This window comes from Macaca mulatta, chromosome 7 (genome assembly GCF_049350105.2).
Source record: "Macaca mulatta isolate MMU2019108-1 chromosome 7, T2T-MMU8v2.0, whole genome shotgun sequence".
Lineage (NCBI taxonomy): Eukaryota > Metazoa > Chordata > Mammalia > Primates > Cercopithecidae > Macaca > Macaca mulatta.
The window spans coordinates 4,110,867-4,130,527 of record NC_133412.1 but is presented as its reverse complement, the minus strand read 5'-3'; the positions used below and the strand labels follow the sequence as shown (position 1 = coordinate 4,130,527).

The window sequence follows — 19,661 nt, the reverse complement described above, 5'->3', positions numbered from 1 at the left end:
TTAACACAAGAAACTAAGTTCAAGAACACGGACCAGGCAGGAGTCTCCCTTTTAGTCGATTTCCTGCTTCCCGTGGTCTTGCAGAGCTGTTTCAGAGTGCTTGTCTGAAATGACAGTATTACCCACCGCCAAAACTGAGACAGCGCCCATCACACTGGATACTTGTGTTCAAGATAAATCAAATAGAGATATCACCTGATTTTACCATCACCCCAAGAACATGAAGGCGTCAAAATTTCAGAAACAAATGATACAAGGCCACAACGCACACAGGTATTAAAACATACCTCTGTCATACACTTTGCTCACGTATTTGTCATTTACGAGAGGTATGTGCCACAACATTGCAATCTGAACATTTTCATAAAGACGGGAGGAGAATCTGCCATTCAGTAGAAGGGACCCCGAGGGAACAGGTCATGCGTTTCTCTCCACCGCGTGTCTTTGCCAGCTGGAGCCTCTACGAAAGGGAGGACTCATAAACTGCAACCTCAAGTTAAATTACGAGGCAAGTAAAAGGGAATTTTATGGGTCTTCCTAAACTAAGGAAGTTTAACAGATATTTTTCTATTTTATCACCATGTTCCTAGTCTATTTGATTTTATGAGGTCATATTTTAAAATAAAGGGATATTAATTGCCCAGGTAATCCAAACTAAATCAAATAATTGAAATTGTTTTCTTTCAAAAAAGGTCTCCATTTTCCTGTGAGCTTTTAAAATGTAGGGAGAACAAGCACTTACTCAGGGTGCAGCCCCGCCGTCTGATCCTCCTGCCCGCCCCATGCACCCTGAGTGGCAGAGGAAGAAGAGGGCACCTGCCCCTCCTGCCTGGACCACTCCCAGAGGCTGCGGTGGGCGAGCAGTGGGGAGGGCAGACCTGGCCGTGCACCAGCTGCCAAGCAGCCAGGCCTTGTGGACCCTGTGGCTTGCCGTCTGGGGACACGCTTAGCCTCCGTCTGCAAAATGAGACAAGAAGGGGGCTGGCAGCCTGCACCACAACTGGGAGGCACATGAGGTGGCTTCAGCTTGTGTTAAATGACAGGTTTCAGGCATGGCGTTCTCCCTGTCCCTCCCGTCCCCAGTCACTTTACGCCTCCGATTTTACTCAAGGGGCACCGGCCTGAACAAGGGCCACAGCAAAGGGATGAATGAAAAGGTTTTCCATAAACTCCTACCACACACCAGGAGAAAGTGGTTCTCCACAAACCCCTGCCAAACACCGGGAGACAGTGTGACGAGGTGGACACTCACCAAGCAAGACCTGGCCTCTCCCGGAGCCCCCCGGCTGGTGCCTCTCCGGAACTGCAGGGAGCGCTGGCAGCAGCTTCTCACTGCTGACTGCCAGGAATCTGGGCACTCACAAGGGACACAGACTGAATGTATTCAAGAAAGGTGGCAGTGACATATTCAACAAAAGGCCAAGAAGACCAAGTGAAGCCTTCAGAATCAGGAAATCAGCATGGACCGTTCGTGTGTGTGTGTGTGTGTGTGTGTGTGTGTGTGTGCGCGCGCGCGCGCATGTGTCAGACGCCACCTGGGTGATGGCTGAGGTTGACTGTGACGAGGCCCGGCCACCTCCACCAACATACACACTGAGCCTCCCCGGAACTGTTTCGCATACTGTGCCTCGAGCTCACAGTCACGTCCCTGTCACCAGAGAGCAGGACCTTACAAGGAGCGTCAAGCTTGAGAGAAAGTGTGAGATAACATCTAAGCAACAAGACTACAGACAGGGCACCAGACCCCGCCCATGCTGACAGCAACTCTCCTGGGCTCCCTGGCCAGAGGGCTGCAGGGAGGGGAGTAAACACCCGGCCAGGGCCCGACACCTCTCCACTGGCAGCAGCAGCACTGTGAGTTAAGGGGCCACTTCCGTAGAGGTCCTGAGAGCAGCACAAATGCGACCGTGGGAGGGTCCTCAGGGTGCATGCTGCCCTAGGTACCACCCCAACGAAGCTGTCCGGGAATCCATGCAGAATGTCTCCATGGACGAAAAGGGCAAGATACTCAAACAGACACCGGTACCCCCATGTTCACAGCAACACCATTCACAGTAGCCAAAAGTGGAAGCGCCCAAGGGTCCATTAACAGATGAATGGATAAACAAGATGTGGTGATGGATTCATGCAATGGAATGGGGTCCGTGTCAAAAAGGAGGCTCTGGCACACGCTACAACACAGACGAGCCTTGAGGACAGGATGCTGAGTGAAATAAGCCGGTCACTAAAGGACAAGCACTGCGTGATTCTGCTCACATGAGACACCCAGGGCAGTCCACTTCCTAGAGGTGGAATGCAGAATGACTGTTGCCAGGGGCTGGGTGTGGGGGAAGGGAAAGTTAGTGTTTCATAGGCACAAAGTTTCCATTTGGGAGGATGAAAAGTGTTGGAGAGGGTGGCGGTGATGGTCACGACAAGGTGAAGGTATTGAATTCCACTGAACTGCACACTTAAAAGGGTTAAGTGGCTAATTGTATGTTATGTGTATTTCACCACAGTAAAACAATTTTCTAAAAGTAAAGCACAAGAAAGAACACGCTTAAGGTTATAAGGCTGTGTGTGCCAGTGGAGCACAGCTCAGCAGCTCAGTGTGACAGTGGCAAGCCCCGGGTCAGCACGTGGACCACTTCCAGGCAGTGGAGGAGTCAGGACACCCCACGCCTCATGCCTCAACCTTCAGAACTGACACCCGTAGCACAGAAGGGCCCATCCCTGGGTATGCAAGCAGACCGCGTGGCCCCAGGCTGCTGGGCATTCTTGGAGACTTCCTAAATATCCCCGGATAAAAGAGACAGCAGACAGCATGACAATCAGCTAGCCTGACATGTGACTGACACGTGACTGACACGTGCCTGACACGTGCAGGGTTCCTTCAGGGATCTCAAATGACATCACAACATAAAGCTCTTGGAAGATGCTCTGGGCCCGTACACACAAACACACACCATCACAGGGGCGCACAAAAATACGACCACCTTTGTTTGTAATTGGGGTTTATTTTTTTTTATTTATATTTTGTATGTTTCAATAAATGTAAGATATTTATGCATTACATGCCTATAATTTATAAACAAATACACACCCACCCACATTGGATACACATACCCACTTTTTACTGGTAGAGGTGTGAGATCAAAAACATTTGAAGACTGCGGCTGTAATGAACCAGCTACACTAAAAAGGATCAATAACATGCATTTTTCTACAAAGCATCCGTACAGCATCTTTGTCAGCTATCCTTGTTAAATTCTGGGTATTGGCTTTTATCAGGATAACTATCTGGTGTTAGGCACTTTCTAAAAAGCCAGAAATATTTAAACAACTTGATCTCATCCACACACATGTCAAAGATCAAATGGACACAGGAGGCTCTGACTGAGCAGCACGCGCAGGCACTCGGCCGGTGGCCCTGAGTAACATCCCTTGGGACCCCAGAGCCCCAAGGCCACCTGTTCTGCTCCCAAGCTCTGCCCCTTTTGGACGGAAACCTCCCTCTCTGGGCTCCCATTTCCTCACAGGAACAATGAAGGATTTATAAGCACCTCACAGAGCTAGCTAGGAATGGTACCATATAAGTTCAAAACAATTCCGGCAAGTACACAGTGCTGGAGAAACATGTGAAGTTTTATCACTAAGTATTTGAACAACAATAAAAAAAAAACACCTTTTTTCCACCGTATCATGATCTTTGGAGGTCATGGGGTCTTCATGATCCCACTAAGCAATTTGGAGCTATTCTGCATATTCCTAGCTAATTGAAACAGCTACAGGCTTTTCTTGTTTGTTTGTTGGTTTTGAGACAGAGTCTCACTCTGTCACCTGGGCTGGAGTGCAGTGGTGCAACCATAACCACATCTCACAGCACTCTCGACCTTCTGTGCTCAGCAATCTCAGCCCCCCAAGCAGCTGGGACTGCAGGCATGCACCACCATGCCCAGCTAATTTCTCATATTTTTTTGTAGGGATGAGGTTTCGCCATGTTGTCCAGGCTGGTCTCCAACTCCTGAACTCAAGTGATCCACCCATCTTGGCCTCCCAAAGTGCTAGGATTACAGATGTGAGCCACCACACCTGGCCTATAGCCATTTTTTAACTGAAATGATCTTAATCAATATTAACACACAAAAAGCTGTAGTTAAGAAGGTGGTTTCCGCCAGGCATGGCAGAGAGAGCCTGTATTCCCAGCTACTTGGGAGGCTGAGGCAGGACTGTGTGAGGGCCAGAAGTTCTAGACCAGCCTGGCAACATAGCAAGACCTGGCCTCTAAAGTTTTTTTTTTTTTAATCATCTGTAAAATGAGGATGCAAAACAAACAAACAAAAAACATGTTATCTGTTTGTTAGACTCCGCAGTGAACACATGTATTAGCTTCCCGCTACTGCAACAAATTATGACAACTCGGTGGCTTGAAGTAACACAAATTTGGGGAGTTTTATTTTATTTAATTTAATAGAGATAGGGTCTTGTCCAGGCTGGAGTGCAGTAGCGCAATCGCAGCTCAGTGCAGCCTCAGTCTCCTGGTCTCAAGTGATCCTCCTGCCTCAGCCTCCTGAGGAGCCGGGGCTATAGGCTTGAACCACTGCACCAGCTAAACAAATTTGTCATTCCACAATTCTGGAGGTCAATCTGACATGGGTCTTACTGAGTCAAAACAATGGTTTCAGCAGGGCTGTGGGAGAGAATGTTTCCTTCATTTTCCAGCTCCTAGAGGCTGCCCACACTCCTTGACTCTAGGTCCTCCACTTTCAAAGCTGACAATGGCAAATTAAGTAGTATTCATATTGGATCTCTCTGCCCGCTCTTCTTCCACTTTTACAGACTTGTGATTACACTGGGCCCACGATTCACTCCAGAATAATCTCCCCATCTTTTTCCACGAGAAAGGGGAATTAGAAACGGCTGCAGTTGAGGTAGCTAAGCACCATCAGCTGATTAGTGAACTTAACTGCAGCCGACTTGCATTCCCCTTTCTCATGGGACCTCACCCAGGGCAGTAGCTCCAGGGGTGTTTTACAATTTAAGTTCTATTATTATTCAAACACTGTGGGGCTGACAGGTCAGGAGAGGACTGCCATTGAAAAGAAGATTTGTTACTCAGAGTCCTCCGGAGAAGGAGCTGGCCACACCTACTGCTGTGGGAGGGGGAACATAGGGGAGACCAGGGTCCTAGGAGGCAAACACCGGGGTTAGAGGAGGGAGTCTTTTCTGTGCCTTCCATGGGAAAGAACAGGAGAAAGCAGGGTAAGCAGGCGTAGAATCCATTAGTTTGAATAACCTCTCGGTAGACCCTGGGACAAACGGCTGTCCCCAGCTGCCTGGTGGCTGGACCTGGGGTGATGAGAGCAGGTGCACAGTGGATGAAACATGGAGGGGGCCAAGGGTGTGGACGTTGGATTGCATGGCTTGCACACGGAAAGCATGCTGCAACAATGCTGTTTGCTATCTCTAGGAATTATCTAGCCCTGGGAAGGCCTGTCCCTCAGGAGGCAGCAAGGCTCCAGATGTCAAAGCACCAGAAAACAGAAAATAAAAAGACATCCTTAGTGCAGGACTGAATAAGCAGGAACTGACTTAAGATGTCACTGCTTGCAGTAGTTGGGAACAGAGCCAAGAATGACAGACACCACCCTCCCTCCTTCTATGAGTTCTCCAAGTCCCAAGGGCGCATTATGAAAGAATTCCCATTAAGTCTGGCCAGACGCTTTACAGAGAAATTAACACAGGATAGGAAACTGAAAGGAGAAATAGAGAAAAAGACCAGAAACGGAGGAATTTAACCGTGATCAAGGAGCAGCGAGGTGCAGCTGCAGGGCTGAGCTCAACTCTGGCTCTCACCTCCATGCGAGAGAGAACCTGAGGGTCTCTGTCAGCGTGGCCTCCTGGCCCCCAAACATGCTCCCCGTGGATGTGAAAGACCACAGGCAGCAACCAGACTTCTACGGAATGAATCAAACTTTCCATCCTGCTTAAAAGCAATGATTTTCTTTCCAAAAAAAAAAAAAAGAAATGTGTACATGGAAAATATTACAATGCAAGTCACAATGAGAGTTAAATGCCGGGAAGAGACACACACATCTGGTTTGACTAAAGTGTGTCCTGGCAAAATGAATAAATAAAATAATGACAGTGATAACGATGGCACTATGAAATGTCATTACCTAGGTTTCTACCAATTAATTATGAAGGACAAGGCATACATAACTAAATATAATTAAATCATGCAGGTCGATAAGATTACCCTTTTTGAGAAAATAATCACATGCCACGTATATTTTGAAACTGTTCAGTGAAGGTGAACAATTGTAGCCCATCATGTATATGAGACATTCTGGAAAACATCGCTTTGAGTTATGTTCAAAAATGGTTGGTTTGTTCAGAGAGAGACAGAGTCAGCGGGGGGCACCCAGCAGGACAGGGGCCTCCCCAGCTCGCTCTCGCCCTGCCTCGTCTTTCCTCTCACAATGCTCCTGGGCCACGGTGCAGCACTGGAGATGACCGAGACAGACGGCGTGGATGCGTTTTGTAACTGAAACAAAACTGATTTCCAACTTGGCAAAAAGCAGCAGGATAGGCCCCAGCTGTGTCTGCTGCCGCCTCAGCCGAGCCCTGGAGGGAAAGGCCCAGAAAAAGGGATGTGGCCACACCCTGGGGGCCAGCCCACAGGCGAGGCGAGTCCCCAGGCGCCATCCTACGCGGCGGCCAGTTTTGGAGAACTGGAACCATAGGGCGTCCGGCTGCTGCGGCCCCAGCGCTGCTCCTTCCTCCCTCCCTCCCCCCACCCCCAGCCCGGGTGACTCACTCCGCGGCCCGGGCAGGGCGAGACCACGCCCACCGCCCCCCAGGACCGGCCGCGCTCACCTCCCCTCCTGCACAGAGCACCTAAGGACTCCAGGGTCACATCTGAACAAAGGATAGAACTTGGAAGCTACATTTACCTTTCCTGGCCCTGACTTTTTAAACTGTTGTTAGAAGTATACAAAAACAAAAGGCAGGACACCATAGTAGTGAAATGTTTTAAACTCTGCAAATGACTCAGTTCAAATGTGCGGTGACAGCTTGGGTTTCCTGCCGTTTCGTTAACCCCTCGTGTACTGGATTCTTTTAGAAGCAGTAGTTTCCATGCCAAACATCACTTCTTGGGGGAAGCAAAGCAGACAGAGGCTGGGGAGGGATGAATAGGGATCTCTTGGGGACTCCCCCGAACTTGGGGAGAAAGCCTTGTCAGGCCTGGCCTGGCCCACGCTGAGGTCTGTTCGCACCCCAGGACCTTTCTAGAAAAGTCCTAGATGCCTGTACAAGAGGCAGATCTGATGCTGAAACAGAAATACGGCAGACCCCTGAGCGGATCTGAAGTTCCCTACTATGCAAAAGCTCACGGGCCTCCAAAGCACCCACTAAGCTCCTTTCTGAGAAGACTCGCATGGAGGCGTCTGTTCCAAGGTTCTCCATTCCTGCCACAGGTTGTTTCCTTTTGAAAACCAATACTCACTTTAGGTTTTTTTTTTTTTAATTGTTATAACTGTTGATAAGCAAAAATGAATCAAATACATCATTAAATGAGCCAATGAATTTAACTCCTTTTATGTTTTCAAAACAAACCTTCCTCCAAAAAGGTTATTATCAAATCCAATTTCATTTACAATATACGCCACATTGTCATTTAAACAAAGAATGCTTTAATTTTACCATTTCCCAGAGTGCTTCTTCTAGTGAGGTACATTTCTCAGAAGACATTTGCGCCAATAGAGGGTATCTCTGGATCCTTGGTGGTCCTTAAAATTCTCAATGGGGGTCAGATCTATTCCCAATATTTCAAAATTCTTTCCAAAAGCTGTCCATTTACTCATGGTACAAGTACACAGCTAAATGACACCTAAAGTTCTTTAGGCTTGGAGGTACAACTCAGTGTCTTAGCAAGGTTGACAGGCCAGGTGTGGTCCCAGTATTTTGGGAGGCTTGAGGTGGGAGGATTGCTTGAGGCCAGGAGTTCGAGACCAGCCTGGGCGATATTGTAAGACCTCATCTTTAAAAATAAAACTATTTTAGAAATTTAAAAAACTGAGGAAGTTTATTTTGATCAAAAGATCTTAGTAGTAATAATGATAGCAGTAGTAACAGTAATAATAATGAGTTGCAACTAACCTTTTCAAATTCTTACCTGCCTGCCTGGCATTGCATTATTTCACGTATTCCTCACAGCACACCAGAGGCTGCTATCCTCTCTCTTCCCCTCCCTCTAATTAAATGCCATTCTCCCTCCTGTTGAATGCCACCCTCCTTCCAATTTAATGTTATCCTCTCTCCAATTTGATGCCACCCTCCCTCCAATTTAATGCCATCCTCTCTCTATCCTCCCTCCTATTGAATGCCATCCTCCCTCCTGTTAAATGCCATCCTCGCTCCAAAGTAATGTTATCCTCTCTCCTATTGAATGCCATCCTCCCTCCAATTTAAATGAGAACACTGGGATGAAGAGAAATGCATTCTGCCTAGCATCCAACTGCTGGCAAGGGTCTGACCTCATTGAGGGTGTTGGGGCTCAGGAACCAATCCCCCAAAATATGGCACTTTGACGTGCTGAACGGAAGAATCCTCAGCGGCTCTCTAACCACCCCCCAACCCCACCTCTCAATCCTCTGTCTCACCCAAAGCCCAAGATGAACTCCTCTGAAGTTCCCTTCTCTCCCTAAAATCCAGACACTCCAAAGAGGAAAACAAGTTTGTATTAACTGAATTCATATTGTGGGAAGAAAAACTGAAGTCTGTCAACACGGCTGGACAGGCTTTTGTCACAAACCACTGTGTGCTCTGCAGGCCTGAAAGCCTGTGGCCCAGACTCTGCTGTGTTCTTCAAGCACAGTGAATTCCCCTAAAACCCATTTACTACTCCCCTAAAATCATCCCCACTTCCCATCTCCCTTTCCCCTAAGAAAGAGGGTATATAACCCTCCATACTCCACTGAGATTGGGCAATCATTCTCCTACAATTCTTCTGTGCTATGCATGTTAATAAATGTGCATGCCTTTTCTCTTATTAATCTGACTTTTGTCAATTGATTTCCAGCAAACATTCAGAGGACAAAGGAGAAGTTTTCCTTTAGGCCCTACAAGGGCGTTTTCATTGTCTCTAACTTAAAATGAGGATAAAAATTCTTAATTGCCTAATAAAAATAGTTTGGTAGGCAAAGTATTCCAAAATACAGTATCCCCAGTGGAAAAATAACCACAAGGTATGTGCAGGGGAATTCGTACAAACTGCACTCCGGGAAAATGCAAAACAAGTAAACACAGAAAGTCAGGCTAAGAGTCTTCTAAAAAAGCAGAAATCAAAATAGCTCTTCATATTTCCTGTAAGTTCTGTCACTGTGCTAAATATGGCAAGGTGAGTCTTATACAAAGGTGCACAGTGGGCTCCCCTGCTGCAGGAGTTCAACAAGAAGCTGGAGCACCACGTTGTGACCAGCAGGAGTCTAACAGTCACCCCGCCCCTTCTCAACCTTCCCAAAACGTGGGGAAGCCCTGTCTTTAAAAGGTTCTTCCAAACATGCTTCTCAGTGAAGGCCTGACTGGCCTTTGGGAAAGGCAGGTGGGGGCATCACATATCAACCAGCAAACCCGGCTGTGAGTACCAGTGCCAGGGACACTGCCAGTCACTGTGATTGTTAAATGTCTGCCAACACATCGGAAAGGAAGCACTCCCCCCCAAGATGAGACCCCTGACCCCTACCTTGCAGGAAGGATGGAACCTGAGAATTGACAATCATCACAAAGAATGACCATTAAATGAGCACCATGCAGGCCATGGGATAGCACCTGGGAACAGACGGGTGGGGCTTCAAAGGCCACTGAAAGGTACAGAAGAACTGCATTAAAAATAGTAAGACCTGGTGGAATCCAAAAGAATCAGCTAAAACAAAACAAAACAACCAAAAACAAGACGACTTGTGGTTCCAGTGAGCTATGATTGCACCGGTGCACTCCAGCCTGGGCAACAGAGTGAGACTCTGTCTCAGAAAAAAAAAAGACTCGGGAGACAACTTGATTGGTTCCTACTGACCAAAGAAATCAATTACAATAATAACTACAATGAACCAAAACCAATAAATTATATTTAAATCCGCAAATTCATAATAATATTTTTTTTAGAAAAGTTATATAGCCCGCAGGAGAAGTGGTTGATTCTAGAGCTGGGGCAGCCAAAATAGATGAGCCCGGAACATCCCATGTAGTCAGAGAGAAAGGGGGAGTCAAGAAAGAAGAAAGGCTGGGGCCTGTGAAGGACAGGAGAGCCAACCTAAAAGAGCTCCCAAAGGCCACAGCTGGAACAGTGTGAGCAAAAGGATCAATTACATTCATATCCACTGATCATCCCCAGAATAAAACAAATTTCCATTAGACTACAATGACATCAGTCAAAGAGTATACTAATCAATGAGAAAGAAAAGCAGCTATTCTAAGAATTCTAGTTAATAATAGAGAAGGAATGGGGGGAAAGAAAATCACTTTTAGACCACATCACAATAATTACTATAGACTTCATGGAAATAGAAAGGATTACAAGCGCATACCATCAGCAACTCTACAACAACAAATTATGTAACTCAATGAAATGGACAACTTCCTAGAAAGATACAACTATCACAACCGACTTGAGAAGAAAGTAAATCTCAGCAGACTCATAACAAGTAAATGGGTTGCAATAGTAATTTTTAAAACTCCCCACAAAGAAAAGCCCAGGCTCAGACTGAAGCTATCTTCAATGCTGAATTACTCCAAGAATTTAATGAAGAATTAATACCAAATCTTCACAAAATCTTCCAAAAAAGAAAATAGGCCAGGCGTGGTGGCTCACGCTTGTAATCCCAGCACTTTGGGAGGCTGAGGAGGATGGAACACCTGAAGTCAGAAGTTCGAGGCCAGCCTGATCATGGTGAAACCCGGTCTCTACTAGAAAAATACAAAAATTAGCCAGGCGTTGTGATGTGTGCCTGTAATCCCAGCTACTCGGAGGCTGAGGCAGGAGAATCGCTTGAACCTGGAAGGCGGAGGTTGCAGTGAGCTGAGCTTGCCCCATTGCACTCCAGCCTGGGCAACAAGAGTGAAACTCCGTCTCAAAGAAAAAAGAAAATAGTGGAAACACTCCCCAACTCATTCTATGAGACCAATGCAGTACTTTTCTGATATCAAAACCAGACAAAGACACACACACTGCCCCCAATCCCAAATATCACATATGAATGCAAACGCAAAATTCTCCAACACATTCTAGTCAATGGAATCCAGCAAAATATAACAACAGATCTGTACACACCATGACCACATAAGTTTTATCCCAGGAATGCAAGATTGGTTTAACATTTGAAAATCAATCAGTGAGTATATGTCATATTAATTGAACTACACATAAAAGCCACATGATCATTGCAACAGACATAGGAAAAGCCTTTGGCAAAATCCAAAATCCTTTCATGATACAAAAACACTCAATAAAGTAGAAACAAAAGGGAAATTCCTCAACCTGATAAAGAGCAACTATAAAATCCCACAGCTTGAAATCTCGATATTGATTAAAACACACACACACACACACACAGAGCTAGCATCATACTCAATGGCAAAAGAGAATGCTTTCCCCCTAAGATCAGTAACAAGAGGAGGATATCCATTTTTGCCATTCCTATTCAACATTATACTGGAGCTTCTAGGCAGGGCGATCAGGCAAAAAAAAGAAATGTAAGATATCAGGTTAAAAGGGAATACGTAAAACTATCTCTGATTACTGATGAATGGTTCTATATAAAAAAGGCTAAGGAAGCCACCAAACAATTATTAGATATAATAAATGAGTTAGCCAGGTGACAGGACACAAGACCAACATGTAAACATACTGACCAAAACTTACAAATGCATTAATGGAAAACTGTTTAGATCTAAATAAAGAATGTGACTTAGTGAATAGTTTTGTACTCATGTTATTTTCTTGGTTTTTGAAAATTATAGTGCAGTTAAATGTTCAAATTAAAAGAAGGTGGGTAAGGGGTATGCATCTGTACTATTTTTGTAACTTTTCTGTTAAGTCTAAAACGATTTCAAAGTAGAAAGTTTAAGAATTTTAGAAAGCTAACTGGTTACTGATACGGTCTGGCTCTCTGTCCCCAGCCAAATCTCACCTTGAATTGTAATAATCCCCACGTGTCAAGGGCAGGACCAGGTGGAGGTAACTGAATCACGGGGGCGGTTTTCTCCATGCCGTTCTCGTGATAATGAGTGAGTCTCACGAGATCTGATGGTTTTATAAGTGTCTGGCATTTCCCCTGCTGGCACTCATTCTGTCTCCTGCCACTCTGTGAAAAGATGCCTTCTGCCATGATTGTAAGTTTCCTGAGGCCTCCCCAGCCATGCAGAACTGTAAGTCAATTAAACCTGTTTACTTTATAAATTACCCAGTCTCAGATATTTCTTCATAGCAACCTGAGAATGGACTAAAATACAGTTAGTGTTAGAAGATGTTAGTGATCCAATATCAAGCACTTATTTCTCTTTTACTATATAGGCTGGACCACTGCAAAACCAGGTAGTAGATGAGGGGAAGTGTCTCTTTATAAAAGTATTTCCTATCATAAATTAGGACACCACCATTTTACAACCTCTAATAAATCAATGGATATAGGCAATGATCATCAATCACTGTCAACATCACAAAAAGACAATTGAGCACACGTGTCTCCTAACGGGAGTGCAGAACGCCACCTACGAATGCGGAGACCAAAACAACAACAACAAAAATTCAAACCTGAGCCTGAGGAAACGCGGAGGAAGTGTGCGGCCCGCCTACCGACGCACAGGAATTACAGTAGAAAAGAACATGTTACCTGAAACCACACAGAATCATCAGCAGTATTCAGGCCCTGGAAAACCCCACAGGACAAATCACCCAATTTCTTCAAAATAAATTGCAAGGGAAAAAAAGAAAGAGAATATAGAGTTTTCTGGGGGAAAAGTCTATAGATTAAAAGAGACTTAAAACATTTATCAGCCACTTGCTGAGTAGGCCTTCTTTATCGCTAATTCAAACGTACACATTGAAATGCACACATCCCATTTATGGGACAAGTGGAGATCTGAACACAGACTGAGTATTTAACAATATTAGGAAAGCAGCCCAGCACACTGGCTCAGGCTTGTCATCCCAGCCCTTTGGGAAGACAGCTGGATCTCGGGAGTTGGAGACCAGCTTGGGCAACACAGTGAGACCTTATCTCTATGAAATTTTTAAGAAAAATTAGCCAGGTGTGGTGGTGTGCACCTGTGGTCCCAGCTACTCAGGAGGCTGAGGCAGGAGGATCACTCGAGGCCAAGAGATGGAAGCTGCAGTGAGCCGTGATCACGCCACTGCACTCCAGCCTAGGCAACAGAGCAAGACTCTGTCTTAAAAATAATAATTTTTTTTTACGTATGATAATGGTATTTACAGTTTAGTTTTAAGAAGAGTCATGCTTTTCTAAAGACAAATACCAATGCATTTACAGGCAAAACGTCATGATGTCTGGAATTTGCATCAGAATGACAGAGGAGGAGGGAGTAGGTGGGAATACAGATAAAATAATGTTAGCCATGAGTTGCTAATTGTTGAAACTGGATGATGGTACATGGTGGTTTGCTACATGTGCACATTTCTATGTATGTTAAATTTTCTAGAATAATTATTTTAATGAGTCCTGTTGTTCTTGGGGTGGGAATAGCAAGTAAGGTAATAACTGTGAACACGGGATCAGAGCAGTGTAGATCTGGGCTCAAATCATGGTACTGCCATCCCCTAAGAGCGTGACCTTAGGCAAGCTATTGAACCTTGAAGCCTCAGTTTCCTCATCTGTGGAATGGGGATGTGGAAATGACATGATCGTTGGGAGGATGAAATGGAATTGTGCATATACAACATTTGGCTCATATTAACAAGCAGAAAAAGAACTGCCTCACGATCCAGCCTGCCTTTGGATGACAACCAAGGTTTTCGGAAAAGAAATGTTCTTTTTCCACTGCAATGTGACCTCGTGAGCCCAGTAATATATGACATGTAACAGGTACCAAAAACTATTTCCAACAAACATGTGAATGGCAATGTTGAAATAATATTCCGCAAGCGCCCAGTGCTCTAACCTACCTACAGGAATGTCAACCCTGCTTAAGAAGAACTGGCATGGTCCCTGCACGTTCCTAACTCCTGGGTCTTATCCTGGTGTCTCTGCTTTTGCAAACCTTTTACTCAAATGACAGAGATGCTGTGCTTCCCAGGGGAAAGAATGCTGGCCTCTTGTTGCATTAAGAGGGAGGGATGGAGGGAATATGCCCCGAAAGAGCCAAGGACGCTGCAGAGGAAGAAACGAGGCTCACCTGGAAGGGAAGGGAAAGAGGCACGGAGGAGGAGTGGGAGAGGGGAGATGAAAAACAAAAGCCCCAGCAAAAAAGAAAACAAAAGGTGGACTTTGTTCAGTGAGAATCTCACCATCTCATCTGCTCAGCTTTTCCGAAACAACAAAGCATGAAGGGCAGGGGACACAGGTTGGATAAATAACCCTGGTGGACTGGGAAAATGGAGTGAAAATCAGAGTGAGGGGAAGAGACCAAAAGTAGGGCAATTCCAAAATAAGCAGAGAACACCTCCTGACTACCTGTTTCCCAAAAGATGACGGAAAGACACTGAGACACCGCCCTCAGACCCAAGCACAGAGCCCAGAAGATTCAGGGAAAAGTCGCCTCCGGTTATTTCCTGCGGAAACACTGCTGGTTACATCATCCTGGAGACAGACACTGAAAGGTGTCAATAAGGTTATATTCAAGTCATCACAATGGACATATAAGCAAAAGGGAGAAAACTGAAAAAAAAAAAGATAACAATAGCCCAGGTAGGCTTTGGGGGAGAGAGGAGGTCACTGGCCCAGGTCCTCCTCCAGCAGCACCCTTGCCAGGCACACTCCATTTCTGGGAGCAGGGCGCCAGGTCTGCTGATTGAAGGTTTCCCCCCAACCACTGCTGTGGAAGAGGTGGATGAGAGTGCTTTCTGCAAGGCACACAGTCTTCCTCTGATAGGAGATCTCTGCTTCCTGCCTGCAGAACGGCCCGCCACTCTCCCAGCCTGGGCTGAGTCCCTGTGCCCTTCCCCTTCCCCTCTCCTCCTCCAGCCTGGCCCAGCAGGAGCCCTGAGGTTACTCTGCTGCCCCCTCAGCCCTCAGCCCCCAGGGATATGCACCCTGTTCCAGCTGCACACTCAGTGTTGGACACCGATGTCGGCTAAAGGGAAGTCCGAGCCCCACGTGAAAGCCGGAGGCCCCAACACCCTAGACTCTCACCAGGGCTCCCTGAGTGGCAGGGTCTCAAGCGCAGGGAGCCCCTTTCTTCCCACCTAGGGCTGTGGGAAGATGGCTTCTCTGAACAGCCTTAGCCAACACCGAGGTCCATATGACCAGAGGGGCTTCCCACACCCTCCTCATCCCACTGGACCACAGCCTAGTGACGCTGGGTGGGTGGGCCCTTCCCCTCCACAGGCACCACAGGCAGGACCTAACCCCCAGAATCACCCCGCGCTCCTCCAACCTGCTGAGTGTGGCTCACGAGGGTTTTCCTAAATAGCGTGTGAGATCCATGAGGAGAAAATGGGCTCAGAAGGAGGAAACAGAGCACTGCTCCTCAAGCATCCTGGCCTAGGAAGCTACATTTCTAACAGGCTCCATAGGGGATTCTCACAGAAAGGGGCCCAAGGATGGTGTCACTGAAAAACAGCACATAAAGAATCACATAAATGATGACACACTACAGGCTGCACATCCACATACAAGGGAATGTCCAAGAAGTCACTTCTGGGACAGTGGCAGCAGGTAAGACTTCTAGCTAAAGTCTGCTCATACTCTCCGTGAACAATGCGTTGCATGCTTGGACCGACACTCCTATACACAGCAGCTAGAGCAGCAACACTTGGAGGAGGCGCCACACAAAACAGACCTAGACAGTTCACAGTCCTGCTTCTGATCTTCTCTGCAGTCAACCAAAGGCACTGCACGGACCTTGGCCTGACAAGAAGTCATTTCCTTGGCTCCTCTGTGCTGTCTGGGTGCCAGGTCCCGAGAGCCAGGGCTTCATGTCGATGCTTCACCCCAGTGTACCCTAGAACCTGTTCTCTAGCTCTGTGCCATGACCCTGTCAACCCCCCGCCCCCGATCTCTCACTGCAGCACTGGGCCTCTGCCCCATCTTGCTTGGCAACATTTTCCCGGCCTCACATCACCGTCCCTGACTCTTGTCCTGCGCTGGGAGGCCTCACCTGACATGGAGCCTGCATCCCAGGGCTGGGAACCCCATCCAGGACTTCACCTGGTAGACATGCCCTACGGTGCCATCTGTCCCTACAGTAAACTCTGGGTGAAACCAGCCTCCTCCTCCTTCTATTCCCAGGGCCTGGCACCACCTCTTACAGCCTTTCTGGGACTGGAAGAATTTGACCTGCCTTCCCAGGGAACAATAAACAGAAATGGGGCATTGGGGCCACTGTCCTCAAGGCAGCTGGGAAGTGAATGAAAAACACTGACAGTTCCTTCACTAGGGAAAAAGACAGAGTCTGAGGGAGAGTTAGGATGCCTGGAGTCAAGGGCAGAGTGGAAGGGGACGGGGACATACATGAGTGTAGTCTAAGTGGAAGCTGAAGTTTCAAAGTCCCATGAAGCCTTACAAGGTCATAGAGGCAAGAGAATAGCTTTTAGATCCCAGCCTCAGTTTCCTCATCTGCAAGATGGGTGTGATAGTTACTGTAAGGATCAAGTGACATAATGGGTTCAAAACACTTTGCCAACCGAAAATAAACTATATTTCTCCTGAGGCATAAGTATTTCTAAAAAGGAGGCTACAGGAGTTTACAGGCTCAGTAATAACAGGAAGTGGTATCTGTGCAAAGGCTTAAAACTGTTGAACCCCAGCAGGGCTATGTGGTGGAGGCCTCGCGCGGGGGACACTGAGGGCATTTGTGTAAGGGGTGCCACTCTTGTCGCTGCTCAGGCTTCTGGTGAACAGGTGCCAGGAAATCCCACAGCCCGCTCCAATGATGGTGACGCTTGCTGACTGGCCAAAGGGCAAGGCTTGGGAGCAGGCAGAGAGGTGTTTCTGAAAGTGTGAGCCATCATGTAAGAGTCACCTGCACACTAATCTAATACATTCCTGGGCTCAATCCCAGGCCTGCTGAGTGAGACACTTTGGAAAACTGTTATTTTAACAAGCGCCTCCAGTGACTCTGAGAAAAGTTTCACACGAGCACAGAAATATTCGAAAAGCTGTGCAGTCGGGAAGACCTGGGTCAAATCTGAGTACTACGACCTTGCTGCTGTGTGACACTGGGCAGGTTTACTTAACTTCTCTGAACCCGTTTACTCTGTTTACATAAATATGGAGCATAACCACTGCAGTGTTGCTGGGAGGGAGAAAGGCACTCAGCTACAGAGGCACACATCCATGGCTTCATCCAAGCCATGAGTGCCTGTGTCTAAGGCATTCATGAATGCCTGCCTCTAAGAGGCAAGAACCACTGTGACCCTCCTCTTTTAGGGGAACAATCTGCCACTAAGAGGGAATAGGGCTTCCTGGGGTCTCCCCATGCATGATGGAAGCCAGATACCGCTAATGTTCTATTCAGAAGCCCATCTCAGTCCCTGTACCAGGGTCAAGCAAGGTGAGGCAGGAGGTAAGGATGGGCTGAGCTTTGGAGGAAAGCTAAGACGACCCACCTTTCTCAGGGACAGGGCCTTGAGGTGGTCCAGGCTGCTGCACACAGCTCCAAGATGGATCTACCAAGGGGCTCTCTTGGGGTGGAGAGCATAAAGGCTGAAAAGGCTGCAGGCCTCTGGACAGGCCCGCCCGAGACTCTAAAACTCAGGGAGGGAAGAGCAGGAGAGGTCCATCGCAGGGTCACCCCAGTACTGCCTGTAGCAGGGCTCACAAACCCCCCATAGCCTCTTTCCCCGAGGAAGCAAGTTAAGATGAAAAAAATTAGGCAGGCAGCTATCGGGCGGTGCCTGGCTGACGGCTCATGGCTCACAGTGGAGGATGGACACTGCTGTTATTTTCCCTGCCCTGGTACCTGAGCTGTGCCAGGCACATCAGGACTTGGCGGCAGTTTCACTTTGCTGCTGTCCCGAGCCGAGCTGTTATCAGACTGAGCTCTACTGTCCGGTGCCGGCTGTTCCCAGACCACTGTGCCCGGCTGAGGACTGAGGCAGGGACTTGGTGCCGGCTGTTCCCAGATCACTGTGCCCGGCCGAGGACTGAGGCGGGGACTTCAGGCCAGGGGGCCAGGCTGGCTTTCCCTGCCTTTCACTTCAGATGGGGGCGGCTGCGGATGAGGATGTCCAGCGGCCGTCGGTTTCTAGCCCTGGGATCATTCTGGCTCCGACACGGAGTGACAGGGGATTCCCCACGCGTCCCCGTATCCAGGGCGTCCCTTTAGCCGCGGCCGGGGCGCAGAGGGGCCTTGGCGGCGCTGTGGCTTCGGCTGGTCCCAGGTCCCGCGCAGCCGGGCCCTCCACCCTGAGTGGAGCTGCCCTCCAAGCACCCAGCCCCTGCCAATCACCGCGCCCAACACCCAGTTCCCGGGGCGCCCTGCCTCGGGCCACCCAGCGCTCGCTCGCCCGCCGGCCAGACTCACCTGCTGAAGACCCGGCAGCCCAGGTGGTTGATCTTGTGGTCGGAGCGGTGGCGGCTGTAGTCCTCCCATAGGTCCCTGAAGGCCGTGATGGCCAGGATGAAGAGCACCGGCGCCAGCGCCAGGCCGGGCTGGAAGGCGTTCACCGCCGGCACGAAGTTGAGCAGCGCGATGAAGACAAAGTACACGTTGGCCGGGCGGTGGAACTGCTCGAACAGGTTCTTGGGCAGGAAGGACAGCAGCGTGTACTTGGTGGTCTTGAGCCGGTTGTCGGCCAGGTGCTGGGTGCACCCGCGCCGCCGCCGCCGCTCGCCCTTGGCCGCGCCAGCCGCAGGGTCCTCGGCGCCCGGGGGCGGCAGCAGGTTGGAGCGCACCGTGCGCGTCCTGCCCTCCCGGCGCCGCCGCCGTCCCGGAGGCCCGGGCTCCTCGGTCCCCGCCGGTTCCCGCTCCATGGCCGCGTGTCGCCGCGCCCGGCTCCTCCGCCACTCACGCCCGCCTGCGCCGGCCTCTTAGGTGATCATCACTCGCTGCCCGGGCGCGGCGGTGCGGGCTCCCAGCCTGCGGGACGCACGGAGACCGCGGTCAGCGCGCCCGGCCCGCGCCCAGTCCCGTCCACTCCCGTCCAGCCCCGCCGCCCGGCCGCAGTCCCCAGGGCGCAGGCTGGGCGGGTGCCGCACAGGGCCCCCTTGTCCGCGCCGCCCGCCCCCGGCCCGGGTCGTTTCCGCCGCGGTGGCCACGGCCCCGCCCTCGCTCCGCGCCCGGACTGGGCCACGCCAGATAGCGGGAAACAAAAAAAGCCCGAGCTGGAAACTTCAGAGAGGTTTAGTTTCGTTTCCCAGAAGCATCAGTCCGGTCCCAAAACACTGCAAACGCGCGCTGGCTGCAGCAGGAGAGAGGAAACCGCCGCGAAGCGCGAGAAAAGGCGCCCCGTCCCCAAGCAGCCCGCGCGCCCTTCCAGGGGCCAGATCTGCTTCATCCTGGAC

The 19,661-nt window shown here is 48.9% G+C and overlaps 1 protein-coding gene across 3 annotated transcripts in view; it reads right to left on the bottom strand.

Moving 5' to 3' along the window:
- Positions 1-19,340, bottom strand: part of ATP10A (ATPase phospholipid transporting 10A (putative)) — a 182,943-nt gene extending 163,603 nt beyond the window's left edge. For all 3 annotated transcript variants that reach the window (XM_077938947.1, XM_077938948.1, XM_028850630.2), the window contains exon 1: positions 18,682-19,340. In XM_077938947.1, the coding sequence (XP_077795073.1) occupies positions 18,682-19,130 (449 nt within the window). In that variant the 5' untranslated portion in view covers positions 19,131-19,340. The remainder of the gene's footprint in view (positions 1-18,681) is intronic.
- Between the last annotated feature and the right edge of the window lie 321 nt (positions 19,341-19,661).